Here is a 25,726-nt window from a genome sequence, read left to right on the forward strand (position 1 = left end):
TAAAATGGGAATTTTAAACATTTATATTTATTAACTCTAGATTGAATTTAAATGTTCAGTTTATAGATTTTTATTTTTAAAATCAGTTTTATTAAAAATATAAACATATCAACTTAGATTTTCAGTTTAATGTATACATAGTGGTAAAGTCTTTAAGACCAAATTTCAGATAGCAGCAAAATATTGTGCCTCCTTATCATATCTTCAAAATTCAGAATATTGAGCTGCGTATCACTGTTAACTGGATATCTCTCCAAGCTGTGTATGTATATAGTTGGGTGAAATGAGGGTCATTACAGGAGGCACCCCAGCTGCTCCTTCAGTCCTGGTGATCTCTTCACCACCCTGTACTCCCTTTACCCTTTGGTTTTGGTGGTGATGGGAATAGAAAGCTCTGGCTTTTTTTTTTTTTAAATCCTTTTATGGTTTTCTTTTAAATTGAATTTGAAGAGCTGGCAGGATGTTCCAGTAGGTAAGAAGCAGTTGCTGTGAATCCTGACCACGTGAAGGGTGCGGCCGACTTGGTGAAGGAGAAAACAGTCTTGCAAGTTGTTTCCTGACCTTCACAGACACCCCAGGCACACATGCTGCACCCTACAACCCCCAACAAAGCAAACCAGTCAATCCATAAGTCAGGATCGAAGAGGCCGTTGATAAACGTTACAATTGGCTTTCTAGTTTTGATTTGGGCTTAGTAAAATTGGGATTGGGTGGGACCCAGGTTGCTCAGTGGATCAAGGAGCCTGATACCATGCTGAATCCCTGAGGTTAGTTCCTAGTACCACACAGTGAAAGGAACAACTGACTCCCTGCAGGCTGTCCTTACCTCTTCTCATAAGCCATGGCATGGATGTTTACACTAAGTACATTAAGAACTAGAAAAGCTTATAACTAGGACAGTAGATCCTAGCTTGGTTCTTACCTCTTTAAGAGCTGGTATCTCAGTAGTCGTAGTTGTTATAGGTCATCATTTTATTATATTCTTTAAACATTTATGTGTATGAGTGCTTTGTCTGTAAAGGTTGGAAGAGGGTGTCAGATCCCCAAGACCTAGTAGTTACAGATGGGCTATGAGCCACCCTGTGAGTGCTGCTAGTTCATTCTGGCTCTTCTGGAAGAACGGCCAGCGGTCCTAAACACAGAGCCAGCTGTTGCTGTAGCCCCGCAATTTTATCTCCTACTGAGCTTTCTATCATGCAACATTTCCAGAGCACACTGCTTAGGATGCACTTCAGAACACACAGGACTGGTATGTCCCTTACGTTTTTGAATTTATATTATTTCCTACTTTTTCCCTTGTAAACTCCAAACAACACATTTTTATTGAGAAAACTCACATTTTGAATTGGCTAACGCTGTATTTTGGTGGGGTTTCCCCTTATATTTTGTTAATGGGTAGAGTTCTTCTTGTATCACATCAGAATGTAAGACCTGCTTGTCTTGGTTTTAGTGAGATTAATTCGCATGCCTGTATAGACCTAACAAAGTCTAACAGAAGAGTCTATAGGCCTTCTCACTGTGGGTTTATTCAGTGTTGCTAAATACTAGAAAAAGCCCAGTTGTCTATCAGCAGTAGAGGGGAGAGATAAATTGTATATGGTATACTACCATGTACCAAAACCAAAACCAAGACCCCAAACATTCACTGGCAGATACAGCAGTGTTTGTATTTCTCACAGAAGGAGTGGTGAGTTAGTAAAGATTTCAGTTGTAAGTTAAAAAGTCAGCAAAATTAATGTTCTGTTTAATCATAAGACTATGAGAGAATCATTTGAACAAATTCTTTGCCCACTGATGGAGATTTGTTATCATTTACTCTGTTTTCAAGGGTTTTAGATGGATTTATGTATTTTGTTCTGTTCATTTATGTGACTGTTTTATGTTGCAATTACTGAAATATTTTCATTTCCGACTTTTAAGGGTTTCCCAGCTATTTTGCTTGTTTGCACTTTCATATTAACTTTAATCAACTTAAGTGACTCCAAGAAAAACAACAAAGGTATTTTCATTAGTTTTGGATTATGCTGAACCATTTTAGGGAGACCCCTTACCATGTCAATAAGTTTAATCTATTTTCACTATTGTAAGAAAGATTGTCTTTTCTAATTTTACTTTCAAAGCAAGTACTATTGTATTTATGGTCTATTTGTGTGTGTGTGTGTGTGTGTGTGTGTGTGTGTGTGTGTGTGTGCGCGCATGCTTAGAACTTGCTACGTAGACCAGGCTTGTCTAGAACTCATGGAAATCTGCCTAAGGGCTTCCTAAGGGTTGAGATTTAAAGGCATGCACCATCATGCCTGTCCCTAAAGTAAAACACTTTTAAGATACCTATTTGGTATCTTAAACAGGCTGGATTTTGTATGTTTTTCATTTCTTTGTACAGACATTTGTACATAAGGTATATCTTCCGTAACCACAACATTCATCCATTGTACATGTATATAACATAGTGACTTTTGTTTTGGGTGTGTGCATGCAGAGGTTTTTTTTGTTTTTTCCCCAGAGCTGAGGACTGAACCCAGGGCCTTGTGCTTGCTAGGCAAGCGCTCTACCACTGAGCTAAATTCCCAACCCCTTTTGTTGTTTTTTTAAACAGGGTTGTAGGTTGTTTATTAGCTGGACCAGATTTATGTTTTTATTTCTTGGGTTTGACTTTTTTATAGTTAACTTGATTTTTAAAATATATATTAAATTGTGGACCTAACACTTAGTTGTGGAACATCTTGTGAATCCAGAAAGTTTCTTTGTTTTTGTTGTTTGTTTTTTGGTTTGTTTTGTTTTTGTTTTTTGAGACTAGGTTTCTCTGTAACATCCTTGACTGAACTGGAACAAGCTCTGTAGACCATGCTGGCCTTGAACTCAGAGATCTGCCTGCCTGCTTCTGCCTCCCAAGCACCGGGATTAAAGGTGTGTGCCGCCACTGCCTGGCCCCATGTATTTTTAAAACTTAAAAAAAAAAAAATAGATTTCTTTATTTCATGTGTGTATGTGTTGTTCTGCATGTGTACTACATGTGTGTTGGAGGTCAGAAGGAGGCTTTGGATCTCCTGGGACCATAGTGATAGATGGTTGTGAGCTGCCATGTGGATGCTTGGAAAACTGAACCCAAGTGCTCTATAAGAACTAAAGGGACTCTGGCCAGTGTAAGCGCGACAAGCATGGCTCTGGAAGGATTTGCCTTTCTTCCCCATCCCTTCCTCCTTGCTAAAACTCCTTAGATTACATTCCTAAGATAGCCCCAAGGTGTATTCTCTTATTTGGCCACTTCCTCTTCCTGAGTCTGATTACTAAGGTATTGTAGTCCAGCAGTCAAAAGCTTTGGCTCATATAAGTAACATGCCCACTTAAAATTAAACACCTCATTCTAACATGGGGTTGCCCCTTGAACTTCTCTAAGCCACCATTTTCCTATGTGCTGTGTCTTCTTCTATCTGGAGGCAGTCCTTCATCCTCTCCAGGACAAATACCCCTCCTCCTCCTCGCTCTATCTCTTGTAGTCTCTTATTCCCTGTCCTCTGACCCTCTGGGGCAAATAAATCTCCTTTGTGCTGGGAACTTGGTCTAGGGGGTCCTGAGGATATTTTCTTTAACAAGAGCAACAAGTATTCCTAACTGCTGAGCCATCTCTAGCCCCACCCCATGTTTTATAGTGACATTTATGTTGGGGGTTTGTAAAGAGTATATTTATACATACACTTTGATGTGTGTGAGCATATGTGTATGTCTTATAACTGTGTAAACGTTTATGAAGTACCCATGAATGCTTGGTTGCCTATTTTTTTGTTTAAGACAATCTTAAACTCTAACCAGTTCTCCTGCCTCAGTCTCAAGTGCTTGGATTACAGGTGTGAGCTACCATATCTGGCTTTATTGTGTGTTTTGTGTATAAATGAATGATACTAGAATGTTTTTGACTTAAGAGCCTATATCAGCAGACTAAAGCTATCTATTTACAAAGTGAAATCTCATACTAGCCGGGCAGTGGTGGTGCACGCCTTTAATCCCAGCACTTGGGAGGCAGAGGCAGAGGCAGGCAGATTTCTGAGTTCTAGGCCAGCCTGGTCTACAGAGTGAGTTCCAGGATAGCCAGGACGCCAGGACTACACAGAGAAACCCTGTCTTGAAAAAACCAAAAAAAAAAAAAAAAGAAAGAAAAAAAGAAAGAAATCATACAGTACGTTCCTTTCTTGTTGTTGTTTGGTTGTTTTTTTTTTTTTTTTTTTTTTTTTTTTTTTAGTAAGAAAAGGCTTCTAAGTGTGTTGTTCCATGTTTGTTAGAGAATGGCATTCCCTGTGGATTTGCTGGATAACTGCACACATGAGGAATTGGAAAATTCTGCTGAGGATTACCTCTCCAACTTAAGGTGTGGGGACCCTGAAAATCCAGAACGTTTTTCTATTCTTGATTTTACGGTAAGGCATTCTGCACTGATTTTTACCAACCTGTCCAGTTATGTGTGAAATCAGTATCTTAAAAATTTTTTTTTGAAATAATGATTAGAAATTTACAAGTAACAGTAAAATATTATCAACACACACACACACACACACACACACACACACACACACACACGCATATGAATGTATACATTGTTGCATGTGCATACAGAGGCCAGAAGAGAACATGAAATGTCTTCTACTGCTTTCTATTTTATTCTCTTGAGAGAAGGTCTTTGACCAGACCTGAAGCTTATCGTTTCAGTTAGGCTTGCTAGATAGCCTTTAGGATCCACCTGTGCCCCAACCCCATGCCGGGATACAGGTCATTTTATCAATTTTACTAAGACAAGGTACATGTTGAAGCTGTGTCGTAATACTTTGAGTCTACATTTTTTGAATTTAGAAGGTAATTTTAATTAAAAAAAATCAGGAAGAGTCCACAAATTACATTTCTGTGGCAATAATCTTTTCTTCCCTTCTTTGAAAATTTTGCAATTTTGAAAACTAAAAATTTTAATTATTAAGCTGTGTTACTTTGAGACTTGGGATCATTTAAATTCCACTATGAACTGAGTGTCAAGACTTCTTAATATCGCTAAGGCCTCACAGCTTCTGGGATGATAGAGAACAGAAACTTTTTATTATCTTTAGTGTGTGTGTTGGGGGGTTGGTGTTTGGAAATCAGAGGACAGCTTTTAGTTAGTTCCCTCCTCCTACTCTGTGGAACTTGAAGATTAAAGTCAGGTTATCAGATTTGGCAGCAGGTTCCTTTACCCCTGAACTATTTTACCCGCCTGATATAATAAGTTTTTAACAATCTTTCCAGCACCAGTGTTTTCTAATTCTCTAAATTGGCTCTTGAGTCAGTGAATGCGGAACAGTGTGAAAAGATTGTGTGTGTCCTGAAGAAGCATCCGTTTATCCTACTGATTTCTTTTACTAGAAAATAAAATGTCCTTTGTGTGAAATCTAATGATAATAAACTATAGTAGGCTTGGCGGTGACATTTGTTTTTACTCAGTAACATGACTAGTGTCTAGGAATATAATAGAAGCAAATTTTCATCTTTTCCACAAGAAAATAAAATTCTTGCAGAAGAGAAGTCTGCTTTCATTGTTGATTTTTGATTTTATTCTTTTTAGGGGAGACTAGGGATATTACCTCCTATGAAATGAAGCCATATATTAAAATAAATGGGAGATTAGCTTAAATCCTGGTAAATTCTTTGGTATTTTTTGTCATGTATTTTCATTAACGTCTCCACTAATCTCGAATCATCTTATGTTTCAGATTCCTATTAGCCTGTCAAATGTGGGTTTTGTACCTCTTTACGGCGGCAATCAGACCCAGAAAATTCTTGCTCTCTTTGCACCTGAGGACTCACTTACAGGTCTCATCTTGGCTTTGTCTTTGTAAATTGAAGGACTTGAATTCAAACTGTGAAGAATTTACTGAGAAACTTACACAAAAGAATTTGTGTAAAAACTTCTTTCAAATTTTAGTTTTAGAAATGTAATTCTCAATTCCATATAATTAAACCTTTAACGAATGAAGTGGGTTTGAAAATAGAGGTGGGAAGTGTGGGCCTAGGGTCTGGGGAGGAGGGGATAGCTGAGGGTAGAGATTTACCTGGATGTGACAGGGATTGGATTTGACTCTTTTTTTTTTTTTTTAAAGATTTATTTATTTTATGTATACGAGTACATTGTAGCTGTCTTCAGACACATCAGAAGAGGGCATCAGATTCCATTACAGATGGTTGTGAGCCACCATGTGGTTGCTGGGAATTGAACTCAGGATCTCTGGAAGAGCAGTCAGTGCCCTTAACCGCTGAGCCATCTCTCCAGCTCCTGGATTTGACTCTAAACATGACTGAACAGAAAAGCAAGCAAGAATGGGTGTATTTTATTGTGTATATATAATCCTTATCAAGAAGCAATATTGCCTCTTTTAACCCTTTAGACTCAAATGTTAATGGCCATTTTTCTATTTTAGCTGTGGCACTTTACCTTGTTGGTCAGTGGTGGGCCATTGATGATATTGTGAGAACATCTGAGCCTTCTAGAGAGGGGCTGAAGCAGGTAAGATCGCATCCTCCTGTGCTCCTGTACATAGTGATAGTTCCCATTTTCATATAACTGAGCTGCACTGATTTCCTGGATTCTTATGGTGGAAGCAGGGCCATTTGAGCTTCCTCTGTTTTTATGGTCCTGCCTTTCCTGAGAATTAGGTGAGAAGGAGCGTGGGCTCTGTGGGCTAGCTCACGGAAGCTGCCTTTCTCTACTTAAGCTTCTGTGGAGAAGAGGCTGGTTTTTTGGCGTGGTTGAGTTAAACCACATGAGTTGGAAAGAACAAGAGATGTGCCAGGTTTTGACATCTCCAATAGGTTGTATTGCCTGTTCTTGTTACTGTTCTTTTGAGTGTGGAACTCTGAGAGACGTCAGACTCAAAGGGAAGGAATTTTAGGGGAGTAACGTATGAGTATTACTTCTTCTGGATATTGTATTTATTCTTGAAAGGAAGAAGTCTTAGAATAATAAACCAAGCATCATTTCTTTCGAATATTGTATTTATTCTTGAATGTGCCTTTAGATTCTACAGTAAGAGGCCCATCTTAGAGAAGCTGGGAGAGTGCACATCTGGATATTTGCCAACCTTTGTAGTGCAGCCTAATCTTAAATCCTTAGACCCTGGGCCTCAGATTTATGCTTAGTTATGTGATGCTGCAGGACTTTCCCCATCAAGTCACACATGTTCCCTGTCTATGTCCCGGTGCTGAATGAGAGAATTAATCTCTGAAAAGCAGAATCCAGAAACAAAGATGGAACCTGTGTATTAGCCATTGTCCTGTGATAAAATACCCAGACTTTACAGACGGAAGAGTTGATTTGGGCTTACAGTTCCAGGAGAAATAAGAGTCCATTGTATGGCGCACGCCTTTAATCCCAGCACTCGGGAGGCAGAGGCAGGTCATTTCTGAGTTTGAGGCCAGCCTGGTCTACAGAGTGAGCTCCAGGACAGCCAGGACTATACAGAGGAACCCTGTCTCAAAAAACCAAAAAAAAAAAAAAAAAACCAAAAAAAAAAAAAAAAAAGAGTCCATTATAACAGGGATGCATGACAGCAGCATACGTGGTATCCGAAGTAGGAAGCTGAGAGGTTACATCCTGAACTACAAGCACTAAGCAGAGACAGCAACTGGGAGTGGGGCAAGGCTATATTTATTACCTAAAGCTTGTCACCAGCGATGTACTTTCCCAGTGAGGCTGCACCAATTAAGCCTTTCGAAATATCGCCACCAACTGGGGTCCAAGTGTTCAAATACCCGAGCCTGTGGGCCACATTTGTCATTCAAACCACCAACGCTTAGGATATATCTGAATTGGTAGAGTGCTTGCCTTGTATGCATGAGGTCCTAGTTTTGATCCCCAGCACCATATGAAGTAGGTGTGGTCCCAGCACCTGGCGGTGGAGACAGGAGGATCAGAAATTCAAGGTCATCTCCAGCAACATAGTAAATTCAGGATTGCTTTTGGCTTCATTACACTGTCTCTAAAAAAATAAATGGGAACAAATAAATTCAAACGGAATAGGTGGAAGCTAATATGTGTATGTTTCAGAAAGATTAGATGTACATGCATACCACTAATCTCAAACCGAAACAACAGCGTAGGTGAGAAAGATTGGGCTTTAGTTAATCAGAAGTAAAAGGAAGCCTTGAATTTATGAAGCACACTCGCATTAGCTCCACACTGTCTCAGTGTTTGGAATAAATGTATGCCAAGCACGCACAGACCGACAGAGCGTCTGAAGCACGCACTCAACAGAGGATGGAGATTCCAGACTTAGTCAGCTGGCCTTATTCTATTCTTCAGTAGTTGATGTTGCATTGGTATAAAATTGAGAAAAACATCATGGCTATCTTCAAGTATTTGTACTCTGTGTGGCCTAATATCAGAGAATAGCCATTGGGAAGTAGATTTCAGCTTAGTGTGAGGGAGTGTTTGTTGGTTAGTGCTATGTAAAGAAATGGCCTTGTCATTTAGTAGAGTAAGGCTGTTTGCCATCTTGTATGGTTGGGCTCAGGAGAGCCCCTGCCACGGGTATTTTTGGAGTAGTGTGTACATGTTGTTAATAGTTTTCTTTTTCTGCAGAACTAAGCCCAACGAAGTTGTTTTTCTTTAAGGGCACTTGGAAGAAAATAGACTTTACAAACAGAAATCTTGTTTCTAGCACTAGAGATGCCTATGGGAAAGCTGCCGAGCAGCAGAAGGCTGGGGTATTCGTGTAGTGCCTGTGATTGTGTGGCTCTAGGAGGACGAGCTGGGCCTGTTTTCATCCGGGGCCCCAAGTGTGTTTAGCCAGACTTTTGCTCATCTGCTTTAGCATTGGGGTGTGTGGGTGGGAGGGCTGGATATACTTAGAGCAAGGACAGGGCTGTTAAAGGAACATTTCACCTGAAAAAAGGAGAGAAAGATGCTTTCCCCAAGGGCGTAGCTATGGCTGCCTTCGGGAACTGAGGTAATTGCTCAGTCTCCTGGAATAGTATTGTGGTTTTGTTTTGTTTTGTTTTTTTTTTTTAATAAATAATTTTTAAATGTAGAGGCAGGAATGGGGTGAAAGGATTGAAGTGGAGTATCCAGTGGGGGGCAGTAGTTAGGGCTAAACACACTCCTTGGATCTGGGCAGCTAGAGTGACAAAGACACTACTGAGTGAGATGGGAGCAGTGTGTGCCTTGGGGCCTGCTTGCCCCTTTTTAGAATTTGCACCAAGGGCATATTCCATGCATAAAATGTGTTTGTGGGAATGGGCTGTTTTTGTTATAAATGATTAGTCTTGATCTATAATAATAGAATGATTTTAAATTGTGTTGACTGTACTTGAAGTGTTCTGAATGACAGTAGGAGCTGTGGGAGCTGGGGACAGGTGATGGTGTTTCCTAATAGCTGCAAATTGTAACTGTTGTGCCCGCTGTTTGACTCTCTTGTAGGTGAGCACTCTTGGAGAAAGAGTGGTTCTGTATGTTCTCAATCGAATTATTTATAGAAAACAGGAAATGGAGAGAAATGAGATCCCATTCCTGTGTCATAGCAGTACTGACTATGCTAAGATTCTGTGGAAGAAAGGAGAGGCCATTGGGTTTTATTCAGTTAAGCCTACAGGTGAGTTTTATAAGTTACTTAAACTGTATTATGGAAATCTCCATTTGGCCCCCCAGCTGTGTCAGTATCTGTTAAATCAAGCCCTAGAGTGCAAATTGAGATGCTTGCACTCTGGGCTCTACTGTCCTGTGAGAGAGGAGTGCTAGAAAAGCCTATTGAAGAGTAAAAAAAACAGACTTTAGGCTCAGAAGGTGGCCTTTCTTTCGATCTGTATGGAGAGAAGACTGTCTTTTCACCTTGGTCCTTGCCTTGCGTCTGCTCTTTTTATGTAAAGGCTGCTATTTTGATTTCTGCTACTGTTGCTGTTTCTTATTAAAACACAGAGGGCCTACATGCATTGCCATTTCTACTTACCATCCTTAAAAATAAGTATTATTATTTTAGCTTTGTTTTCTGGGATAGGGACTTATTCTTACTCTGAAGCTCAGGCTGATTCAGAATATACCATTCTTCATTTGATGTGTCTCTTGGGGCTCCCTTTTCTTCTGGGACCTGGGTTCTGCTCTTGCTGCTCTGGTAGTCAGCTCTACTTCATCTCAGCCAATTTCCACCCCCCAACCCCCAATTCTTTCTAATTGCCATTGTCTTCATTGTATTCTTTTACTTTTAAGCTCTATCTCCCTCTGCTGGGTAGTATTGGAACTAGGTGGTCATGCCAGCCTTTGGGTCAGTAAGGAATGTTACGGAACATAACTGAAATCACTGTGAGAAATTGTCCCAAAGAAAAACGAAAATACCCCTACCTCCTCTCTTGCCTTCTTTCCCTCCCACATACAAAGTAGGGAAAAGATACACCTGCAGCTAGAAGATAAAACCTTCTCAGAAGTTTATAGTAGTGTGTGTGTGTGTGTGTGTGTGTGTGTGTGTGTGTGTGTGTGTGTGTGTGTTGAGTGTGTATGCCACAGTGCATGTGTGGAGGTCAGAGGGCAGTTTGGGGGTGGGGGGGTTGATTCTCTTCTTTGATCTTGTGAGTCCTAGGGATAGAACTCAAGTCGGGCTTGGCAGCAAGTGCCTTTACCTTTTGAGCCCTGACACTGGTCCAGACCCGAAAGCCTTTGTTAAGTAAATTCATGGTCAGATGAAGGTCTTGCAAAGTCATTTGTTGAGTTTTTCTTAGCAAGTATTTGGGGATGTGAGTAGGGACCACACAGCTTTGCGGGAAGGCAAAAGGAGACTCGTTCTGAGGTCAGATTCTTCAGTACAGGGACATCCAGGAAACTAGAAATGATTTTTTTGCTTGAAATAAAGAGATTGCTGAAAAATAGCTTGTTTTTCAGGTTGAGTAGTTTTGTTATAAGGGTGTTTGTGGGGTTCTGTTTTATCTTAATGAAGTGATAACATTAATTCTTTTTTTTTTTTTTTTTTTTTTTTTTGATTAACAAAACCAATGACCTTGAGGAAGCTAGCTATGCTCTACCGCTGACTCACACCCTCAGCTCTTACGGTTTCTTTTTATACTATCTAAACAAAACTGAGAAACATCAAGTATTTTAAATTAGTTTTTTAAATAAATACATTTTAAAAATGGTACTCAATTATTTTTTATTGAAGAACTTTTAGCCTTGCTATTGAAATAGATATATTTGTGATCTGTATTAAAGCTATACTTATATTTTATAATTCTAATTCTTGGAAGCCTTATCTCTCTAGTAAGAAGTTTGTATTCAAGCCTTATATTTATCAGTAGATAATGATAACTATTATATTATTCATCTCAGGGCATGGGCGTCATCAGTATGGTGCATGGTCCAGTGTTGGGGTCTAGCCTTGACACAGGATCAGAGTTCTCAACTGGAAGCAGGGATATCTGGAAGGCGCATAATAAATAAACACAGACTACAAGTTGACAGGCAATTTTTCAAGGCTTAAAGTTACTCTCTCTTCTCTCTGCTCTTTTTCGCTCGCTCACTCACTCGTAGCTTGAGGCTATACACATTCTGCATTCTCCTGCCACTCTGTTTTTCTCCTGTGTGCTTTTCTTTTTTGGAACTCCCACACTCCTACACACGCCTGTGCATTCCTCTCTCACTCTCAACACATGTCATACACACCACATGCACTCTTTCAGTCACACACTCTCCATACACACCTCACATTCTCTTCTTTCACTCTTCACACTGTCTCTGCATGCTCTTCACATGCTCTCCACTTGCTTCCTAGCCTTTCTCTTGTCCCCGTCTTTTATTGATGCTCCAAAAGCAGGTAGAAAAAAAACACATTATACAATCATTGCCAAATCAAATTCAAAAGAATAACCACATACCATGAAGAATCAAGAATTACAGTTGTTCCCCAAAGTTCCAAGCTTCTTCTATTCCCAGGCCTGTAGCCAAAATAATAATAATTGCAAACTTATTATTAATTATTATTTAAACTTTAACTTTTGACTTCATAGCTCCGAGGTCAGCTGCTTACATTTTTCTATGAAGCTCTAATGATAAATGACATGGGCAAAGCTGCCAGGCGGTGGCCAGAAAGAATGAAATTTACCTTCAACTCAGTAGTTCCCCTAGCCTTCTGCTTCTGCACATTGCACATGACTCTCCTAAGAGTCCCAGTGTTTTGACTTAGTTTTACTAATATATAATTTTATGCATTCTATACTTTCTTATCCAGAAACCACTCTTAAATGTTGTGCATAACTTCTCATAACTTCGGTAGTTTTTTCCTTTCTTTCCAAATGTTGGCTCTATTTCATTTTCTAATAATTTCTTCAAACTTTCTTTGCAAGTCAAGCATTAATCTGGAGCTACCATTGTGCAGTTATTACATTGTTTCCAAGACGAGAACACACAGCATGCACCTGGGCCATTACGACTGTGCTGTGCCCCATTCCTCAATTTTTAATTGTTTAAGAATCATTACATCAAGGAACATCTAGTTTCACAGAATTCACCAGAGCAGAAGGAGAAAGAAATAGGAAAGTCAGATATAATAGAATAATTATGCACACTAAGGCCAACTGAAAAGCAGTCACACACAAATGCAATCTATACAGACATTTTCCACGGCTAAGGTTAGGAGATAGACTTGCTCACTGAACCTGGAGCTCACTGAGTTGGCGAGCCTGGCTGCTACCTCCCCAGCAGTTGGATTCGAGGTGCTTGCTCCTGTGCCTGACCTTTTCATGTCGAAGTTAGGGATTAAATTCACAGATGTGCACCGACACGCACCTGGCTTTTTAATTAAAGTACTGGGGATTGAATTTAGGTCCTCATGCTTGTATGACATACATTTTACTGACTGAGCTGTTTCCCCAGCCAGTGGACAATCTTTATAACAATGTTATAATTACTCTGCTGAATATTATACAGTACTTTTACATCAGGTGTGATACTGTTCAGAATGTATTCACTTTTTTTTAGAACACAGAAGAGAACTGGGTCAAATTGGCTGTTATCAGTATAGACACATTGATCTTGTATGCATGAGTATAGATTCCTAATCACTTCTTAAAAGGTCTTACCTGGTCCTAACTCTTGAGACAGGTTCTATGCAGACCAGGCTCTTCTCAGACTCATAGAGATCTCCTGCTTCTTTCTCCTGAGTGGTGGGATTAAAGCGTGTGCTTATAATGGGGAGTATGTTGCAGCATGGATTTTAGAGATAAACCGGTACAAGTCCCATATCATCCTCCTTGTGCAACCTTTCTCAGAGTCTTAGAGAAGGATAGATGTAAGCTTGTGGGACTAAAACAGCTTATTATTGGAAAGAATAAAGTACAGTATAGAGTGTATTGAGTTCATTGTCTGAGATGAGGTCTGAGCCTCAGCTATCTGAAGATGAATAGTAATTACTTTGTTTTAAATTAATGACATTTAGTCTGTGCCTAAAATTTACAGTGTGAGGTAATTTGAGACATCTTCTGGATAGTTGTGAGGGGAATCATTACTCAAGCCCACACTAGACCCTTACCAGGTTTTCCTGAGTTGGTTTCTTTTAGATAGCTACCATTTAAACTGACTTAAAAAACAGGAAGAATGATCACCTAATTTCTTTGGTGCTCACGTCATACTGCTTGGGAAAGATATTTACACAGTGACACTTTCATGAGATGCTAAAGGTGGTTTTGAGGCAGTGAAGGAATAGGTGAAGGAGTACTTTCTTGGTGGACAAAGAAGTAATTCCCTGAGGTTCGGAAGCTGCTCGGTCTGACAGAAGAGGCTTGTGATTTCTGATAATCTTGAATAGTATCACTGAAGTATGTTTATGTCATTTTTAGGTGACAGACAGATGAGGAATAGGGGAGGGAATAGTAGGGAGAAAGAATAAGAGGGACATACTGAGAACAGTAGAAGTTTTGCAAACTCTGTTCTTGAGGAACTTGATTTTAGAGGGAGAGAGGGTAATGAGCAGACAAGTAGGTGCTAGGAAAAATCAAGTCGATTAAAGAGAGGGTGTCAAAAAGCTGTTTTAAACAGAGTGCTTAGGAGATGGTGTTTGAATGAGCTGATGGAGTAACAGGAAGTGTGAGGTGTCAGAAAAGACTCTCAGGAAGTGAAAGTTTGAATACTTCAGAAATTGCAGATGGCTTCCAAGCCTGGTTTATAGAGTGAGTGGTAGAATTTGGAGAAGGTAGAGGTTGTATCTTAAAAGGTTTCTAGGCCAAAGAGAGAGTGAATTCTGCTCTGTGGTGAAGGGAAGAAGTGGTTTCAGGATGGACAGGATGGACATCTTTCTTGCTGCCCCCTGCACCCAAGAAAACAAGGGTTTCTTTGTGTAGTCCCTGCTGTCCAGAGATCCGCCTGCCTCTCCCACCTGAGTGCTAGGAGTAAAGGATGCTCCACCTCTGCCTAACTCCTTCATGGTCTTCTAAAAGGCACTAGGCAGCAGGAGGGATCCAGGTACCGGGTGCCCAGAGTGTGCAGGTGTTTGTTTAGTCCAGAGGATCACTTACAGTAAACTAAGTCATGCTTTGTAGTGGGAAATTTCCCCCAAAGTTGGGAGGAGTAAGGAGAGGAAGAGTTGGGGAGAGACAGAGATGAAGGAGGATGGAGAGCCGGGCAGGTATGGAGAGCAGTCCTGGGTAACAACTTATATCTAGGTTAGTTAATTGGGAAACACCTCTAATTGTATGGACATATTGTTACTGAGCATTACCAAACATATAGAGCCTTTGATGGATCATTAAGCATTAGAGTCTCATTCATACCAGGTACTGTGTGGATGGTGGGATGGTCTGGGCTCAGCACAGCCTTGTGGAGACAGCGTGGGAGATTGGCAGGGCCAGTGTCTCTGGTGCCTGAGCTGGTTGCCTGAGCCAGGGTCTGAGCTGAGCGGCGTGGCCTCAGGCCTTGCCTAGTTGGGAACATGGCGGTTCTGCCTGTTTAAATATCTCCCACAACCAAGTGGTGCCCAACATGAGGGTGAATTCACTAGAAATTTAAGTCTATTTCACCTGAGAGTAAAAGTTGTATTTTTTTTAAAAAACAGAAAGTGAGTAAATGCTGAGATAGGTCACGCAACTCCTAGCACAGGAACACCGAACAACAACAACAAAAACCTGCAGCTGTTTATTTTTTTTATTTTATGTGTATGAGTGTTTTGCCTGCATGTGTATTGTGTATCGTGTAACCACACATGTGGAAATAGTTTACCCCTTTTAGTTTGATTGTATTTACCATATATGTGTATGGTACCCACACAAGTTCGAAGAGGGAGTCAGATCCAATGGAACTAGAGTTAAGGATGGTTATGAGCCACCATATAGGTGCTAAGAACTGAACTCAGGACCTTTGCAAGAACGGGTGTTCTAAACAGTTGATCCATCGCTACTCATAGTATTGGTTTTGAATGAGTGAGTTTCTAAAATACATAGCAAACCACAGTAAGAATAAATATCAAGATAGATAGCAGAACACCTTTAAATAAGGTGCTTAAAATGTCCAGCAGAAATCAGTTGGGAAAGCCCCATTGAGGCAGGTAACTAGAGTTGTTGATAGAAAGTCTCCCTTGTCATTCCACCCCCCTCCTGCCCTCACCAAGGCTTCCAAGTAAAAGAATAAATCACAACCAACAGGTGATGTCATCAAATCCATCAGAAGCCCTGTGGGAAGCATCATTAAGGCTCTCAGCTGGAGTTCCAGGTCAGGAGAGTTCCTGACAGAGCAGAGTCTCCCCTGTAAGGCTCCCAGCAGATAGCAATAACAGCATCACGTCTGCTGCTCACAATAACCAGCTGAAAGGAAATTAGACAGCTGAAGTTTCCTGTTGAGCTTTCTCTCCAGGGTTGAGCTGCCCATGACTGAACTTCCAACTTCTTTGCATTCTTATATCATGGGATAAATGGTAGTAACATTTGTTGGAAATAGTTTACCCCTTTCAGTTTGATTCTATTTACCACATATTATTTAATCTGCAAATAAACCTTGGCTGTATGTAGACCCTTGTTTCATTATTGACTTTTAGTTGTTTTTAAAACATGTTTTGTCCTTGAGCTGTTTTGTTCTCTTCCCTCTCTGTCACAGTGCTGGTTTTGTTTTATTTTGTTTGTCTCTTTGTTTGTTTCATTTTTGTGGTGGGGGCACATGCCTAGACAAGGGGCCTTAGAGGATACTTAAGACAAACATGTTTAGGTTTGAAATGGGGAGGGACCTCCAGAGCCAGCTTCGCAGTGAGCTGAAACTGCTCGTGCCAACTCACCAATACAAAGCATGACAGCAGGGTTGAGAATGTAGAGACAAGGCTGCTTTGGAAAGCCTGTTACCAGTGCTGTGGCCTGGGCAAAGGAAACACAGCCCAAGGCATTGTGCTATTCCTGCTGCAGGATTCCTGCTGGGCTGTTGTAGACTGCAGAAAGAACCAGGCATGAGTGCTGGGCTTTTTGCTCAGAGTAACTGAGAAAGTGGGTAAACTTGAGGGAACATACCTTCACATTTGTCTCTGCAGAATTTGATTATAAATGGTATACATCAAAGGTGTAAATTGCTATTTTATTTATATTTTAAATAAGTTGTATATTCATATACTACAAAATTTACTTATTTCAGATGTATTATATTTCACCAGTTTTAGATCATTTTTATTATTGCAAAACAAGAAAATCTGTATACAGTAGTATACTATATACAATCTGTATACGATAGTCACTCCACTAATTAATCTAGGTCATACGTTATGTGGCTTGTATCTAGCTCTCTCCCCACCCCCCACTCCCCACCCCTTTGGAAAAACAGTCTTTTTCCAAATCTCATATAATATATTGTAGTGTGCATCAGTACTTCACTTCTTTGAAAAAAATTAGGTTTATTATATCTGTATTATTGTTTTGTTTCCTTGTATGTATGTGTACCATGTGCATGTCTTGTACCCTCAGAGATCAGAGGTGGGCTGGAGTTAATGGATGTTTGTTAGCCATGGGTGCTGAGAACCAATCCCAGATTCTGCTGAGCTGTCTCTCCAGTTCCAGCTCTTCATTTCTTCTTATGACCAAATAACGTTTTCTTGTATAGTGTTCTAGTCAGACTTGCTGGTTGCTGTGACCATGTATCTGAGCAAAAGCAATTGAAAGATTTATTTTTAGCTCATGGTTGTAGATGTTTTAGTTTGTGGAGGAGATGAGAAGAAGTTAGGTTATGTATAAAGATAGTAATAGTGTAGTATACATATAGTCACAGTCAAGTATGTCCGTCATGAAATGGGAATAAGCTATTTGTCCTATATTACTTACTGTTGGCAAACATAAAATAACAGCTATTCTTACTATCACACATACACGTTATATAATAAAAGTTGTAATACACTTTATTACAGAATATATACATTTTTGGTGTGCTTCTTGACATGAGGGAAAGCTATTTTCAGAAATGTTAACTTGTATTTACTAAATGTACATGTAACTTAATGTATAAATTCTTTGGTTTCTCTTACTACTGCAGGAAGCTTATGTGCCTCATTTCTTACTCAGAATTACCAACTGCCAGTTCTTGATACAATGTTTATAAGGAAGAAATATAGAGGAAAAGATATGGGCCTTCATATGCTGGAGGATTTTGTTGATTCCTTTACAGAAGATGCACTTGGCTTACGGTATCCCCTGTCTTCTCTCATGTACACAGGTAAGTGGACTGAGCTGAAAAATGTTAAACTTGATGTCACCTAAAATTCCTTTCCCCAGAATTTTGTAAAGGTATATTATCAGTTTAAAATGAGATTGGAAGTTTTCACTTTCTAGGACTTAACTTTACAAGTGTAATTTTATTTTCTGATACCTAGTTGTTATGTAGAGAATAACTTATTTATTTATTTTTATTTATATGAGTACACTGTAGCTGTCTTCAGACACACCAGAAGAGTATATAGGATCCCATTACAGATGGTTGTGAGCCACCATGTGGTTGCTGGGTATTGAACTCATGACCTCCAGAAGAGCAGTCAGTGCTGTTAACTGCTGAGACATCTCTCCAGCTCGAGGACAACGTTTTTATTTTTTAAATGTTTAAAAAATTTTAAATGGAGACAGGCTGGCTTTGAAATAATGATCCTTCTGTCTTAACCTCCAAGTTCTGGGATTACATGCCGAGGAGTTTGTAACAATTTTTGCAAGGTTGCTTTCTTTTTTTCCGCAAAGCTTATTCATTTAGTTTGTCTTCCGGCCTCCATGGGCAGCAGGTACACATGTAGTGCACAGACACACATGCAGGCAAAGCACCCATACGCATTAAAGAAATAGTTTGCAGAGTCTGTATAGTAGCACTAATGGTGGGTTTTTTTTTAATTCTGGTTTTGTTTCCTGCAAGTTTATTCTGTCTTTAAAACATAAAATTGAATAAGACACATGTTACTGAGGAATTAGAATTTCCTTTTACAGATTCTTAGTCCTTTATTAAAAAAATTTAAAAACAGACTCAGAAGGAAGCTTGAGAGTCAAACTTGAGAATTTGAGAGAAAAACCACAAGATTGCCAAGCCCCGAGTCCCAGCAGCTGCCAGGAGGAGAAAGATGGAGAAGAATGAAGAACAGAAGCCATGCCTTTGCCTTCCGGTCAGCAGAGGAGGTGGGCAGACAGCTGACTATAGGTCAAAGGCATGGTTTATATTTAAGGTTGGCAGATATTAAAAATCTGAAATGAAATCCAAAACTTGTGTTTCAAGCATTTGAGATAAGAGCTGCCTACCTGGTGCCTGCAGAGCGATCTTGGTGAACATTTACACACGTTTGTGTGGGAGTTACCTTGGTTAGAAATGTTGTTGCTCCAGGAAGTACTTTTCTTACTACACCCAGGGGCATAGCGTTATAATTTGAGAGGAGAACTGAGCGTTGTCCAGTTCCAGTCAGTCTGGATTTGCACTAGACACTCAAACATGATAGAATAGTATCCTGTGGTCCTTGTATTCAGTATGCAGTTAGACAGCTTTGACAAAAGTTTGTTTTTAATGAGAATTACATCTAGGCTGAGCATGTGCTTCACCAACATGGAAATTGCTCCAGGTCTGAAACTTATTAAGCATACGTCAATCAAAAAGATTCGTGTTTCAGAGCATTTTTAATTTTCAGATTAAGTATGCCCAGTAATAAAGCATGTAAGTATTTTTAACTCTGAAACTGGAAACAGCATTTTTTTTTTTTTGTTTGTTTGTTTGTTTTTTTGAGACGGGGTTTCTCTGTGTAGTCCTGGCTGTCCTGGAACTCACTCTGTAGACCAGGCTGGCCTCGAACTCAGAAATCCGCCTGCCTCTGCCTCCCAAGTGCTGGGATTAAAGGCGTGCACCACCACTACCCAGAGAAACAGCATTTTGATACAAGTGCTTTGTACAGATCATCCTGTATACAGTTCATCTTTCCATCCTTTCCTTTGCCTTTCCTCTAAACAGTTGAACTCCTGAGATCTGTGCATCCTTCTTTCTCAGGATGTCATGTTTGCGTGTCCGTAACTTTTTAAAGCATTATGTGCTTTGTGATCGTTTTTTATTAACCAGTCTTTACAATTCTGGTGATATTTGTCATTTAGTATGTAAGTTCTGTGGAGGTGTGCACAGTGCTGTATATGCACCATTACTGTATCCAGATCTTTGTTTCATGCACAATGTGAGTGCCCTTGTAACCTCACCCTTTGAATGATCTGTTCTGGTTAGATCACCCAGGTGTGATCAGATAAGTAATTGATATTGTTTGATGATGGTCTTAACGAGCTGCAGTAGAGAGAAGCCCAGCAAGGTGCTAAGCCTTCATTTTCTGAAGAAGCAGAGGGGTTCAGCCTTCTTGGAAAAGACTGACACCCAGCCAACTCACTCCAGTTACTTTATTCAAACATTATACAAGGTTAACTGGGGCTGAGAAAGGTTTCAAATACCTTTATTTTGCCCTGGCTGCCCAAGAGAACAGACAACCCACACAAGTCTCAGTTGCTTTTGAGTTTTCTCAGCCTTTACTGATTAACCCAGACATAGCAAAGGCTTTTCTATATATACATTTCACTCAAAGCCAGACACAAAGGCTTTACGATACATGTTACTACAGGTTGGCCTCCTTTTTTGTGGCTTATTTTGACAAACTGTCAGATATTTTCCTCTATCATTTGTGTAGTATTTTAAACTTTGCGTAGTGACTTCTTTTGCACATGTACTGACATTCTTTAGATTTATCACTTAAACTTGTTATATGAAGTGTAAATTTTTTACTTTTAAAAAAAGATACATTTATCATTTTATGTGATTGTTTGGCCTATGTATCTGTACCATGTGAGTGCCAGTGCCTGTGGAGGCCAGAGAGGGCATTGGATCCCCTGGAGTTGGAGTTACAGATGGTTGTGAGCAATCCTATGGGTTCTGGGAACCAAACTCAGATCCTCTGGAAGAGCAGCAAATGCTCTTAGCCACAAAGCCATCCTTGCAGATTTTACCTGTGACGGAGACTACTGTTGACTCTGAGTTACCTCGGTCATGTTTTTTGGCGCAAAGGTTATGCTCCTCACTGACTGACCTAGGAACCTGACTTCCCTCTGTTCTGTTTGCCATTTGAGATTTCTAGGAAATTGTTAAATGTGTTTTGCAGCCTCCAAACAATACTTTGAAAAGTACCCAGGAGACCATGAACTTCTTTGGGAAGTTGAAGGTGTGGGTCACTGGCATCAGCGAATACCAGTCACCAGAGCATTACAGAGAGAAGCTATTAAAGTCACAGGTAAGACTAGTAGAATATGAGACAGTTTAAAAAGCAGCGCCCAATAATAGTGGTGGTGTCTTATACCTCACAGCAGTGTTGTGATCTTTCTGATTGCAGACTGTCTTAGTTAGGGTTTACTGCTGTGAACAGACACCATGACTAAGGCAAGTCTTATAAAGGACAACATTTAATTGGAGCTGACTTACAGGCTCAGAGGTTCAGTCCATTATCATCAAGGCAGGAGCATGGCAGCATCCAGGCAGACATGGTGCAGGAGGAGCCAAGAGTTCTACATCTTCATCTGAAGACTCCTAGCAGAATACTGACTTCTAAGCAGCTAGGATAAGGGTCTTATAGCCTACACCCACAGTGACACACCTACTCCAACAGGGCCACACCTTCTAATAGTGCCACTCCCTGGGCGGAGCATATACAAACCATCACTCAGACTTTCTTTTAAAATTTGAAATTTTTATTGTGCTTTTGCATTTGAGTCACTAATAATAAAAAAGAGGTGTAGAGGGGGCTGGAGAGATGGCTCAACACTTCAGAGCATTTGTGACTCTTGTATAGGACAAAAACAAAACTGACCCAGACTAGCCCAAACAGTGAAGTAATTCAGTAAAAATTGGGAGTAAAAAAGAAGTATATTAATAAAGAAGCATGGATTAGGTTTTGTGGATCATGGATTAGTTACAAAGTGTTGTAAAGGAGACGTATCTAGATTCTTGATTCTTGTTTATATATGCTGCTTTTGGAAATTTGGGAACATCAAATAGTATTAAAATAAAAACAAAACAGGATTGGTTCATAATTTAAATTTTTTTCTTTATATAGATGTTTCTCAGTATGAAGCCAAAAGGCCTGTGTCTGGAGAATATGGTCTTGCTGCTGTACCGGAATATGAACCTGGAATGGAAGAGAGTCAGTCTAGTGAGTTGCAGGTACACCTTTGAGCATCGTAGGAAATTGTAATGTTTTGTGTCATTTGTGTTTGTTGCTTGTTTAGGTGACAGTGAGCACTGAATGTGGGATCTTGTGTATTCTAGGCAAGTGTTTTACCACTAAATTACATCCCCAGTGTAGCCCTTTTTTACTTTTTATTTTGAGGTGGGTCATACCGTGTTGCTCAGATAGGCCTATATTCTAGCCTAGTTTGAACTTGAAAATATCCTGCCTCAGTCTCATAAATAGCTCAGACTGTAAGGGTTTGTATCCAAAGTTTCAAACATTTATTACATAAGCTTAGGTAATTTCAATTGCATTCATTTTCTTGGTGGCTTCTGTCAGTTGGTTATTAAAGATTTAATGCTTTTTGAAAAAGATTCGTAATGATGCTTAGAGTATTATAAGGTAATTAATACTAATCTAAGATATACACATATGTATTGTTTATTATTGAGACAGTGTCTCATTAAGTTGCCCTGGCTGGACTAGAACTCACAAAGTCCCACCTGCCTTTTCCCCTCACGTTCTCAGACTAAATGTGTGCCACTCTGCCGGCAAGCCCCTGTTCTCTTCATGTTACAGTTCATATTTCTCAGATACACATTCACATAGTATTTTCAGTCAGCATAAAATCAAGGAAAACTAGAAATTATGCTCTTCCCACAAGTGTAATAAAGGCTATAGTTTAATATAATATCAAATGATTTTAAATGTCATTTGAATGAGACTATATTGTAGTAACTGTATGTCATAAGGTGAATAGCATAAATTGTATAGTCTGTCATTTTTGAAGTTCATTTTCTTACTACTTTAATGCTTCAGTTAAAAAAATTGTAACCACTTATTAGTATTAAGTACATGGTTTATTCTTTAGGTGATGATTTTTGCTTGCTTTTACTTATTTGTGTACATAAATCATTACATGTGTGAATCTTTGAATCTTTATCTATGTATTTTTTTTATCTATTCATTTTTATCTTTCTAGTTGAATAACAGACTTCTTGAAGGAAAGATTTTTATTGTGCATTTGCCACAGTCTATAATGACACATATTTGAGTGTGTTTATTAAGTACAGTGTGACAGTTATTATGTACATTATTTAATGATTGGATTGGGATAATTTGCACCTCAAAACATTTACTATTTTTTTAAATTGGCATTTTCAAATTCACATAGTTCTACTAGCTATTCTGAAATACAAGATACATTTTTGTCAGCTTTAAATATTTGAATGTCTCTGTGTATACCATGTTGTAGTTCAGTAAGTGTGGAATGGATAAATTGAATGGTTGGAATTTTGTAATGGAATAGGTATCAGTGCAAGAAGTAGACATTCAAAGGTATGATTCTTGTATACATGAAAGAACTAGATAATCCATTGTTAAAGCAGTAAATATTCTACAGGATAATAATTGTCTTATTTATTATAGCGTAGCACAAGGATGACTTGAAGAGGAGATGGAAGGTCTATGAAAAGCTATTAGGGCATTTTAGAAGTTAGAATGTAAACGAAATGTATAAAGAAATTATTGAAGAGTTTTTTTTTTTTTTTTTAGTTTGTATTCTGTACAGTCGTAAGGTGTTGATTTAAGTTTTCAGCAAAAGAGTCAGTCATACAGCTTGTGATTGAGAAACATTCTTTTATTGGGTATAAAGGATTACATAGGATGTAGTTAAAGAGTGGGATACTTGACCTGTGAAGCTGTTTGGGATTGTACAGATTAAGATAATAAAGGCCTGAGATAAAACAGTGGTGATCAGACAGGAGCCTTCATTCAAGACCAGCAAGCTTTGTGATTGGTTGAATGAGATTTAGGATTATCTCATTACTATTACATAGGTTTTTAACTGGAATGACTAATTGTTGCCATCAATGTAGACAAGTTTTGGGAATTTATCTTGAGATGGGTTTAGTGTGAAATCAGATGAACCATGTGTTGGGAGATAGTTGCTTTGGAAATCAAGCCGATGTTGAGACCCTTTAGTTGTAGTTGTAGTTCATCAGCAGTAGACATCCATGTGAAAGTTCTATAAAACAACACAAAACAACAACCTCCGCAGCAACCCTTAACCCAGCAGAGCAGATGGCTGTAGATTTTTCAGATCCTTTGATAAATTCCTAGGCTTATAATGAAGCAAGAGTTGTAACATAATCTTTTAATTTTGAAGGCAGATTTCTTAACAAAAAGTGCTATTTGAATACAATTAAATATTTTTCTTTGAAGCTATGAACAAAAGAGGTCCATAGTGAGAAAGAATAGCTTAAAGCTTTAGATTTTAATCTCTATCTCTATTTTAGATCCATTCCCTAAAAGATGCCTTTGCTGGCACTTCTGAAGGTAAGAGAATCACTGAAATCACTTGTTGTAGTAAGTGTTCTAGCCTGGGCTCTCCTCTACCACCACTGCCTCTGATGTTACTGTGTGAACATTGAGGGAGCACCCCCTTCTCTGCCTGTAGCACGGGGATCATAGTATCCACATCATCCCCCCAAAATTAGTACGAGAGAGCATGGATGAAAGTGCAGACACAGTAATCCTCGTGATGATGTAGGAATATGCAGAGTGAACATTAGCCATTATCTTATAATGAAAACAAGTGCTGACATTGTTCTGAGCTGGATCTGCAGGAAGGAAGACACTGTATAATGGGACAGTGGGTTGTCTTGCTGCAGATCTTGCATTTCTGTGTGTTTTAGTGGGTAGTCCTTTCCTTGCATAGTCAAATGCAGTTTTACTGGTTATCCCTCAGGTCCAGAAAAGACTCCTGTTTCCACTCGTACTCGGAGCAGTCATCTAAAGCGACCAAAGATTGGAAAGCGTTTTCAGGATTCCGAATTTAGTAGTTCTCAAGGGGAAGATGAAACCTCTGCCCAGACCACACCTATGGCTTCCATAAACAAGTGAGGAACACATGGTTTTCACTCAGACTGTTTTGTGTGTTGTTGCTTCCGTACCATGGGTATCTAGTCCTGAAGGTGGAGCTGCTGTATTGCTGTCCAGCAGGTGTCCTCGTAAGGGTTTGCATCTAGCTTCTGCTAAAGATTACTGGTCAGGCTTCCCAGGAGTGTTACTATCTGAGCAGCGTGTGTGCTTTACAAGCTCTCTACTGAACCATCTCCACAGCCCTTGATTGGCATCTGATAGAAACCAAGATGTTATAGTTTATAATAAAATTAGACTGTTTTCCTAGTAACCATTCAATCCAATCATTAGTTAATTTATAGCTTTGTTATCTTAGACGTTACTCAAAAACATCTGTTAATAAATAATTTTAGATTAAGATAATTAGATGGTATTTATTTATTTGTTTATTGGTTTTTTGTTTGTTTGTTTGTTTGGTTGGTTTGGTTTTTCGAGACAGGGTTTCTCTGTGTAGCCCTGGCTGTCCTGGAACTCACTCTGTAGACCAGGCTGGCCTTGAACTCAGAAATCCACCTGTCTCTGCCTCCCAAGTGGTGGGATTAAAGCCATGTGCCACCACTGCCCGTAGATGGTATGTTTTAATAAAATATGTATACTAAAGATAAATATAAATAAAATGTGTGAAATGAATAATATGTTTAGATAACTATGTAGTAGTCTCCCAAGCACTTATTTAAAGTAATGACTTTATATTTGTGATTGGGGGGGTGGATTTTTATGTATGTGTGCTGTGCGTGTTCCTGTGAGCACAGATATACTGTGTGTCCTCTATCACTGTTCACATGTTTCTTTGGTCAGGGCTTCAAACATAAGTACAATTTTGTAAGCAGAGTTAAGAAAGACGTTGTAGCTTCAAGGCCTTCCAGCTCTGCCCTGTAGGCTCAATCTAGTATGATTATTTTTACATGATATGGTAGGTATTGAACCAAGAGCCCCACACATTTAATTTCTTTCTAAGACAGGGTTTCTCTGTGTAGCTTTGGCTGTAAGTCACAGAGAGCCAGTGCCTCTGCCTCCCCAGGACTGGAACTAAAGGCATGCTCCACCCTGCCCCCAGCTCACATGTGTCTTTCAGCTACAAGGACTGTATTTACATCTCTCTACCCTGTCTTCTTCCCTCCGACTCCTCCTGTGTCCTTCTCCAACTC

General features: G+C 39.4%; 1 protein-coding gene across 4 annotated transcripts in view; it reads left to right on the forward strand.

Annotated features, from left to right (window-relative positions):
* Nucleotides 1-25,726, forward strand: part of Fam169a (family with sequence similarity 169 member A) — a 56,473-nt gene that overhangs the window by 16,920 nt on the left and 13,827 nt on the right. For 3 of the 4 annotated variants that reach the window (XM_076927238.1, XM_076927236.1, XM_076927237.1), the window contains exons 2-10: nucleotides 4,278-4,412; nucleotides 5,730-5,829; nucleotides 6,435-6,520; nucleotides 9,431-9,602; nucleotides 17,480-17,659; nucleotides 20,595-20,723; nucleotides 21,543-21,649; nucleotides 23,954-23,993; nucleotides 24,406-24,556. In XM_076927238.1, the coding sequence (XP_076783353.1) occupies nucleotides 4,281-4,412; nucleotides 5,730-5,829; nucleotides 6,435-6,520; nucleotides 9,431-9,602; nucleotides 17,480-17,659; nucleotides 20,595-20,723; nucleotides 21,543-21,649; nucleotides 23,954-23,993; nucleotides 24,406-24,556 (1,097 nt within the window). In that variant the 5' untranslated portion in view covers nucleotides 4,278-4,280. Of the gene's footprint in view, nucleotides 1-4,277; nucleotides 4,413-5,729; nucleotides 5,830-6,434; nucleotides 6,521-9,430; nucleotides 9,603-17,479; nucleotides 17,660-20,594; nucleotides 20,724-21,542; nucleotides 21,650-23,953; nucleotides 23,994-24,405; nucleotides 24,557-25,726 lie in introns of those variants that run through there. The other variant, XM_076927239.1, reaches the window with a different exon arrangement.

Source organism: Arvicanthis niloticus, chromosome 29 (genome assembly GCF_011762505.2).
Source record: "Arvicanthis niloticus isolate mArvNil1 chromosome 29, mArvNil1.pat.X, whole genome shotgun sequence".
In the NCBI taxonomy this organism is placed as follows: domain Eukaryota; kingdom Metazoa; phylum Chordata; class Mammalia; order Rodentia; family Muridae; genus Arvicanthis; species Arvicanthis niloticus.